Source organism: Gadus chalcogrammus, chromosome 5 (assembly GCF_026213295.1).
Source record: "Gadus chalcogrammus isolate NIFS_2021 chromosome 5, NIFS_Gcha_1.0, whole genome shotgun sequence".
Taxonomy (NCBI): domain Eukaryota; kingdom Metazoa; phylum Chordata; class Actinopteri; order Gadiformes; family Gadidae; genus Gadus; species Gadus chalcogrammus.
In genome coordinates this window covers 5388955-5398553 of record NC_079416.1, presented here as the reverse complement: position 1 = coordinate 5398553, position 9599 = coordinate 5388955, and the positions used below count along the sequence as shown (strand labels likewise).

General features: G+C 46.5%; 1 protein-coding gene across 1 annotated transcript in view; it reads right to left on the bottom strand.

Annotated features, from left to right (window-relative positions):
- Window positions 1-7909: 7909 nt before the first annotated feature.
- The window catches only part of LOC130383084 (mitogen-activated protein kinase kinase kinase 7-like), an 11651-nt gene continuing 9961 nt past the window's right edge, over window positions 7910-9599 (bottom strand). The window contains exon 14 of the mRNA XM_056591125.1: window positions 7910-8891. Coding sequence (XP_056447100.1) covers window positions 8639-8891 — 253 coding nt within the window. The 3' untranslated portion in view covers window positions 7910-8638. The remainder of the gene's footprint in view (window positions 8892-9599) is intronic.

The following is a 9599-nucleotide window of genomic DNA, read 5'->3' as shown; positions in this document are numbered from 1 at the left end:
ACACACACACACACACACACACACACACACACACACACACACACACACACACACACACACACACACACACACACACACACACACGCAGACACACACACACACCAAACAAACCATCACCCCCCTCCCTCCATCACACACTATCACACCCACAGGTCTTGTCTCCATGTTGCACACACACACACACACACACACACACACACACACACACACACACACACACACACACACACACACACACACACACACACACACACACACACACACACCATCACCCCCCTCCCTCCCATCACAGACTCACACACACACACACACACACACACACACACACACACACACACACACACACACACACACACACACACACACACACACACACACACAAGTAAGTCTCCATGTCGCACACACACACACACCACACACCACACACCACACATCACCTGATATACAGTACAGCCACAAACTTTCCGCGAAGAGATCACAGGTGTTTCGGTCCAGGGGACAGGTAGGCTGCTATATGGCAATATTCTCCATCGCTAGGTTCTTTCTTTATGTGAATAATGTGTCAACAACGACACATGCCAAATCATGCACTCAGGTGCTCCGGAAACGGTGCTGTGTCTAATGTATTTTTTTGAATATAAACAAAAGAGAGGTTTTCTTCGATTTTAGACTCAATTTAGTCTCTTAGTGCTTCAGTTCACGTTTCATCCACCAAGCTTTCAGGTCCATTCGCCTGCAACTCCAGAAGTCTTATAATACATATTTCATTGGCCTCAGTCCTCTTTCTTTTGCTACATTCCGCTTAACCGGTATTTAAACCAAGGGAGAGAGAGAGGCAGAGAGAGAGAGAGAGATAGAGGGTGGATGGTGGGGTCTTTCATAACTCTGCACGGCTCGTTGGACGACAACAGACAGGGGTCGCGCGAGTCCCACACCCCACCCCACTCGCTCTCTGACTCTCTCCTTACATTTCAAAACAATGATGCAAGTCTCTCTATTTCCTAGGCGTGCTAAAGGTATGTCCATCCCCCCGCACACACACACACACACACACACACACACACACACACACACACACACACACACACACACACACACACACACAGATTTTAAAATCTGAAAAGAAAGTAGGCTTAGCTTAAGACTGATCATTGCATGAGTAATAATGCAGTTTATGGATTTGCAAAACACAACATGAACATATAATTTAATGCACTTTAAAAAAATGATCGTTCAAAAAGATAGCCTACAAATGTAAAAACTAAACATAAAAAAATAGATTTTTTTCTTTATATAGTAAAGTCTTTATATTTTATTTGCCGTGCCTTACTAAACATAAACCAGCAATTATGAGTTAAAGAGAGGCGCTAGATTTCACACTCCTGGATTGTGAGTCATGTGTGCAGAAGCATCGCATCGTAGCATCGACATTCTCGTAGTCACTGACTAGCCACTCCGTCCGTCGGAATTACCGGAAAGTGACTAAATGAGCCCCTAAAACGTGCCGGTGCGACCCAGCACGGCGAACGGACGGCGAGCCGTCATCGAGCACCAGGCGGCGGTGGGCCGAGGAGTCGAGTGTACGACGGCTGAGGGCGGGAATGGGAGCTGGGAACTCGGATCCTTTGTCCCAGCAGCCCTGCACCCCCTTTCCTTCCGCAAGATGACAGAGCCCCCTCGTCGCTGTGAACACTAGAGTCATGCTGACCAGCGACCACCCAACCACTGCACTCTGGAGCGCTGCAAAACAAGCCCCCCACACAACAAAGCGCGCTGTCAGCGCTGCACAATGAGACCGTCCACGGACCGCATTACCGCTCTACCGCCGCACAATATCCCAAATAACACCGAGAACACGTTGCCAAACAAAGAAATCCTCCCGTGTGATAGTACATCTGCCGTATCCCCCTCGTGTTATTTATTAAAAGCACACCAACCGTGATCGCGATAAAAAAAATACACGCGAAACGCAAATGTAAAGAGGAAACCACGTTCTACAAAAATCAAACACCCGAGTGCAAAGGAAAAAACACACAACGTAGTAAAAAAAACACATATTTGCAAAAGGACCGCAAAACGTACCCGTTTTCTTGCACAGCGTCAGCGTTCTGGTGGCTCTTAGATCAGGACTGATTCCACATGGTGACTTCACCAGCAGCCCGCCGACCTCAAAGCGCTCGTTCTGCAATAGTCATCAATATCACCCTTTTCTTCCGATGTATTAAAAGAAAAACACGATACGGCCTCGGTTGTAAGTTGCTAAATAACTCGATTCTCGATGTGTGTGCTTGACGCTTTATCCAATCAAAAGCCCATCGGCGTGCATGCTGCTCCGTGCGTCGCTCCGCCGTGTGTGTGTGTAAGTGTGTGTGTGAGTGTGTGTGTGTGTGATTGTGTGTGTGTGTGTACTCGTACGCCTTCCCTTCCCAGCGCTACATTGTTGACATTTGGGCACTGACGTCACCGTGTCCCTCATTCACAACAAAGCTCTGTGCGGAATGACGACGTGGTCTCCGCCGGGTTGACATTTACTCTAAAAAGGGGGGTGGGGCGTTTGGACTTGGGGAATCACGCATCGTAAACATCGTGTGGATGATGATGACAGCTACGATTAACAGGAGTCGACTCATTATGGCCATACATCTAAATCACTCTGTTGGAGGAGGGGAGAGAGTGGACGGTAGACTCGGACTGGAATCATTCATTTGACAAAGAGCTTCTGCATGAGTATTTCAGCCTCGACTAAAATGACTAAATATAGTAAGCAATTCCAATATTTAATCTTTTGATAGTCATCTTTATTATGGTTACCAAAAATAATCCCCCTAATCCTTCTATGAACCCAGCGAGTGGGCAGTCATAACAAAGGAAATGTAACGTTACGTCTGCACGAGCCATTATTCAATAATATCTTTACAGCCTTAAATGCCTCCATGATTTGTGTTTTATGTTTTGTCAGCATAGGTCTACTACTATTTCGTATCCGTACATGCAAATTGTACTCACTTTAATTAGAAGACCCAGAATACTGTTTAGTAATAGAGATCCATTTGTCAGACCTCTGTACCCACTTTACTACTAAATAATTATACTGTGTCCTAAATGACTATATTCTGTCAGTTAATACAAGACTATCATTATCAAAGTCAAAGTCAGCTTTATTGTCAATATCATCACGTGAACTCGACATACAAAGGAATCGAAAGACGTCTATCACTATCCCACGGTGAAAGTGATCAAGTACATAGGCACAACAGATAAAGACAAGACATTTCCTTACGCTAAAGTAAACAATAAAGTGTACAACAGTTAACCACAATGACTAATCCTAAAAATAAACAATTAATACAAGTGTCTACTATATATATGCAAGAAAGTAGCAGCAAAAGGTTTAGTTGTTATAGTGCAAAACACACAACCAGCACCAAAACAATCTTTATTATCATTATACTCAGGTACAATACATAAAAACTTTTTCAATTAAATTAAATTCAATACAATGTTGCATTACTTCTCCCGACGTAGTTACATATTTGTACTGTATATAGTAGTAATCCACTCCCCCTCCCAAAATTAAATAAAAACTAGTGCCATATAAATGATGAGCGTTGGATAGAGTACAGAGGACCATCCCATAGCCCAAGCCCTGCAGTCTGTCCTGGCTACTCTAGCCGTCTCTCTTTGGAGGACTCACAGGACTTCATAACAATGACTGTGAATGGGGACACACTGTAGAGTGGCACGTGTGTGTGTGTCGATGAGGAGGAGGGGGGAGGGGGTAATCCCAAAGGAAGAAGCTGGCAAAGGCTACTGCTATTTTATCAGGTTGCCGCAGACGCAGACAGCGACACCCCCCCCTCTCATACTGTTCACGGCGGCTGATTTCAGATCAGCCCATATTCTCAATGTCAAGATGTCATAAATAGAAGCTGCTGATTTCCACACAGCAGACACTGTTCACTGTTCTGTGTGTGTGTGTGTGTGTGTGTGTGTGTGTGTGTGTGTGTGTGTGTGTGTGTGTGTGTGTGTGTGTGTGTGTGTGTGTGTGTGTGTGTGTGTGTGTGTGTGCATCTTGCCATAGTGTGTGTGTGTGTGTGTGTGTGTGTGTGTGTGTGTGTGTGTGTGTGCATCTTGCCATAGTGTGTGTGTGTGTGTGTGTGTGTGTGTGTGTGTGTGTGTGTGTGTGTGTGTGTGTGTGCATCTTGCCATAGTGTGTGTGTGTGTGTGTGTGTGTGTGTGTGTGTGTGTGTGTGTGTGTGTGTGTGTGTGCATCTTGCCATAGTGTGTGTGTGTGTGTGTGTGTGTGTGTGTGTGTGTGTGTGTGTGTGTGTGTGTGTGTGTGTGTGTGTGTGTGTGTGTGTGTGTGTGTGTGTGTGTGTGTGTGTGCCGGTGTTGGGGGTGGGGTTCATGGGTTCCTTAGAACATAATCATGAATGGAGTGATATGGTTATCCATGAAATTGTGTGTGCAGGAGTGTGTGCGCGCGTGTGTATCTTATTTAACAAAGAGCCCCTTTTTAATTTCATCTTTCACATACTTCATTTGCTGCCTTGTGAAAACCTTTTTCTTTTCATTTGATTTCACATGTAGGCCCACATATAAGTACGCATTGGAAGTCAAGGATCTTGCTGTTACTCCTTAGTTTGGGAGTTTCCTCTTTGCCATAACGCAAAATCGGACTTGATCGAAAATTATTAGTAATTTAAAGTACACTTGAACACTGCATGCCGTGCGTGTACACACATCGAGCAAAGAATGTGTGTCTCATTCAGAAATATTTATAGCTGCTCATTCAGTCTGTCAAACCATTTTCAAATCAAATCCGAGAGGAGTTGTTGTTCCACATCAGATAGAAGCCATCCAGGAGTGGCCCATGTATAGGTGGCAGAAAACAAAACCTTACGTTGACTTCACCAATAGAACCAGTGTGTGGGGTCACTAATTCAGTTGCTTGCCTGAAACACACTCCATCCCAAAAGAGGAAGTACACACTGAATTCTCCACCTGTGGTAAAACAAACAGAACTCTTGCCATTCATTGGGTGAACTCAGTGCCAGTGGACCATAAACTATGCCAAATGCATCATTATCAGATATTTCATGACAGCTCGGTGCAGGCTCTGTGGCTGTTGTTGTATTCTGTGCAGTTTCATCAAGTGTAGATTTTACTGTAGGAAAGTAGCTCCTGGGAATTCAATTCAATTCAATTTGTATAGACCTTAATCACAGGTACAGTCTAAGGGCTTAACAGGCCATATATTTACGACAGCCCCCTCACCCCAGAGTGCAAGAAAAAACTCCCTTAATCAGCAAGGAAGAAATCTTGAGGAGGATCCCTCCTTCCAGGGGCGGTTCAGGAGTGCAATAGGGGCCATAATTGACAGACATCTATCCATACATCCATCCATACATCCATCCATACATTACGACTCTACGTTCAGATTGGTTCCATGTAGCATGTATCATGCACAGGGACAGTGTTTGAGCCCAATGAATATACCTTTTCCCCTGAAGCGTCATCAAAGCACAAATACAGGTGCCGCTCTTGACACTTATGAGTCTACTCCTTAATGGACCAGGCCACTCAACCAGTGAAAAGAAGTCTACTACCCGTGCCGCGGTTCGTGCAACGAGCAGACCCATGAGCAGTGTTATGAGTGCGACTCCGAAAAAGTCTTTATCTTATGGAAATTCTGCAAAGACACCTGAGACAAACTGAATCTAATCAACGCTCATCCATCAACGGTAAGCCTATCAAACAAAGTGCCCACCACCCAGCCCCCCCTTCTGACTCACTCCCCAATGACCACCATAACAACAACATCATCATCAACAAACAAGTGGGTGAGACTGATTACGGGTGCAGAGAAGAGAAGTAATCCCTGGCCCTTCAATGACAAAGAAGGTGTTTACCAGTGTACCCAGGAGCTGGACCCCGCCCACTGAGCTGAAGGCACCCCGCCCACTGGGCTGAAGGAGCCCCGCCCACTGGGCTGAAGGAGCCCCGCCCACTGGGCTGAAGGAGCCCCGTCCACTGGGTTGAAGGAGCCCCGCCCACTGGGTTGAAGGAGCCCCGCCCACTGGGCTGAAGGAGCCCCGCCCACTGGGCTGAAGGAGCCCCGCCCACTGGGCTGAAGGAGCCCCGCCCACTGGGCTGAAGGAGCCCCGCCCACTGGGCTGAAGGAGCCCCGCCCACTGGGCTGAAGGAGCCCCGCCCACTGGGCTGAAGGCGGCCGCTGGAACCAACCGTGTCACTAAATGCGAACACACCAACTTTGGGGTTTCCACTATTTCCTATTTTGCTTTCGGTGCGCTTTAGGCAAAATGGGTGTTGGTGCGTGTGTCTGTGTGCGTGGGAGGAAGGGGCATGCAGTCTGTGGTGTGGAGATTTTTGTGTGCAGGAGTAGAGTGACCTGGTCGATACGGTAGTAAAAGTGTTGGTTACGGGGGCTCGGGTTCAAACTTAGTCCAAATGATTTACTTATCAGCCGACCTCAATCTTGAATGCATGCACACACGCAGACACGCACTCTCAAACAAAGATATTTGCGCTATAAGTTGAAATCAAATTAACAACAATAACGTATCAGACTGCAGGATGTAAAGGATGCAGCCATATTCTTTAGATGTAAGAGAGAATGCTTTGCTATGGAAACAGTACAGACTCACCACGGAATTTCCTGCCATTAGAGACAAAAGTAGCTCACAAATCAAAGTGGCAATGATGGAAAATGTGGTGGGAACATTTTAAAAAGTAATTTTCTTTTAAGATTTCAACACTGATTCTCCACAGACGAATGGACAGAGAATCAACCTTATCACTGTAACGTGTGTGATACACATACATATTTGTGCACATCATAAGTTGCTAGGGACATGTTGGTACACGCCTAGGAATGTGTTTCTTCTACCTATCTCCTAGGTGATTATGCACGGTGAAATGCCTCCAGTGAAAGTATCCGTTTGTTAGTGTGCGTGCATACAAAGTGACTGTCTCGCGTGTATTCATTCGTTCATCTTCTCAAGATTCAATCGTGTAAACAATCGCACCCTTAGCAGCTCCTCATCAAACACATGTATTCATAGAAACCAAACAAGCCGCCACAAAAGACACGGAATTTACACCTGTCAGTTTCAGAGAAACACATCGTTTTATTCCATTAAGTCAACAAGCTCCAGGCCACCACAAAGTTCCTTGAAGAACAAATTTGTCAGTAGCATTGGTCTACAGTTACTCAGTATGTTGGCCCTTAAAAACTCTAACCAGTCTAAATACTGGGTGATCTTCTTAAAAATGTGCACTGTTTGATAGGGAGGTTGGTCGAGGGAAAAGGAACCACCTGCAATAGGGGGTCTGTGGCCATTATACTAAATCAAGGACTTGTGTATACATGTGCATGGTCTCAATACAAAATAAAATAAAACACACTCATAAAATGAAAACTTGAGATGAATAGATTCGCAACCCAGTATTGCTGTCTATCACTAACAAGATCCTAAGGCAAATTGTGAAAATTAGACATTAACGATCCTGTGACATATTGTGAGCGAAAAACAAATTCACCTTCCCCTTGCTTGCTGCCCCAACCCAAAGCCCAAAAAAACCCTCTGGCTTCTCGAAATCATGAATGGACACTGAGCAGTTACAGTCGAAATAATACAATAAATGCAGTGAAGGACGTACAAAGATTGATAAGATGTGGGTTTTTGAAAACAGTGGGTTTTGAAGCACAAGATAAACAAATAAAACATGAAATGCGCAGGGTAATACACGTTGAGGATTGTAAACTCCCAAACTTTTCACCTCTTTTCCTTTTTTAAAATGCAACAATAAAAAGGCCCACAAGCCCGGTAATATCTACACCGTTAGTTCCCTCCCTCCCTCCCTCCCACCCTCCCTCCCTCCCTCATTTAAACCAACCTGCGAAAAATACCTTGTTTTTTGTGCGTTAACAAACACAAACGCTGAGAGAAAAACAGTGTTTTTCTGAGTTGCGCCTGTGCCATTGAGGACGGCCGCGGGACTGCGGACCAATGGACCGTCCCCATTGTGCCGGAAGGCAGCGATTTGGCAAACAAAGGCAGAACAGGCTCAGCAGCTTCCGTCGTCCTAAGAACCACTCCAGGCACTGTAGGCCGCGACTTCCGTGGCGACAGACGACACCTGAGGCTGCGATTGGGGGGGGCAAAGAATATGAAGTGGAAGGAGCAACTCTTCCTATTTCTTTTAGAGCTCGGTACAGTTCTCCTTTGTGGCAGACTCCCAAGTCCTAGTGGACACACACACACACACACAAGCACGCCGGCAGTGTGACCTGGGATCAGCTCTCACGGCAAACCATAAAACAAATTGATGTGCACGGGCGTCTGTTGCCTGTGGGTACAGAGTTTATATAGACTGCTGAAGGATGCACACACACACACACACACACACACACACACACACACACACACACACACACACACACACACACACACACACACACACACACACACACACACACACACACACACACGGGAAACCTCCTCTCCTGTCTACAGCAGCAAACCTTTGCCCGTCCCCTCTCCACTAGCTGTGTTGCTGGTGTTCCTAGATGCTGCTGCTGTAGTTGTTGTTAAAAGGTGTACTGATGCAGCTGCTAATGATGCTGGTTCTGCTGCTGCTGGTTCTGTTGCTGCTGGCTCTGCTGCTGCTGGCTCTGCTGCTGCTGGCTCTGCTGCTGCTGGCTCTGCTGCTGCTGGCTCTGCTGCTGCTGGCTCTGGCTCTTGAGGCCCTGGTAGTAGTCCGACAGCCCCCTGTTGTCCTCCAGCAGCTGGCAGTGATCCTGGGCCAGGCGTGTGGCGTTCTGCGTCTCCCTCTCGTCCTGTTGCAGCTCTGAGATCAACTCCGTCCTGAACACACACAGACGCGCACACAGAGACGCGCACACAGAGACGCGCACACACACACACACACACACACACACACACACACACACACACACACACACACACACACACACACACACACACACACACACACACACACACACACACACACACACACACACACACACACACACACACACACGATGAGTTAGGTCAATTTGTAAGCTCTTAATCATGGTTACAGTCTGGAAAGGCTTCCCATGGGCCACATTAAACGACCCCCCACTGACCCTGAAGCCTCCGCATACTTCAAAATAAGTTGATTTGATTTTGGGTTAGGGTTAGGGCCGAGACCAAAAAGTTCTTTAGACAAAATGTGTTTCGGTCCGAGAATGTTCCACTCGTCCTGACCAATGGGGAGAAAGGACCTCAGAAAGCAGGTTAATGTTCCACTCGTCCTGACCAATGGGGAGAAAGGACCTCAGAAAGCAGGTTAATGTTCCACTCGTCCTGACCAATGGGGAGAAAGGACCTCAGAAAGCAGGTTAATGTTCCACTCGTCCTGACCAATGGGGAGAAAGGACCTCAGAAAGCAGGTTAAGGAAACCAACCAAAATAAATCATACCTACTCCCTAATCATACCGACTTTTGATGAGGCTGCCCGGAAAGGTTAAGAAGGCGCGTTGGGATTGCAAGAGGCTGATATAATGGCAGCCTTAACAAGCAGAACA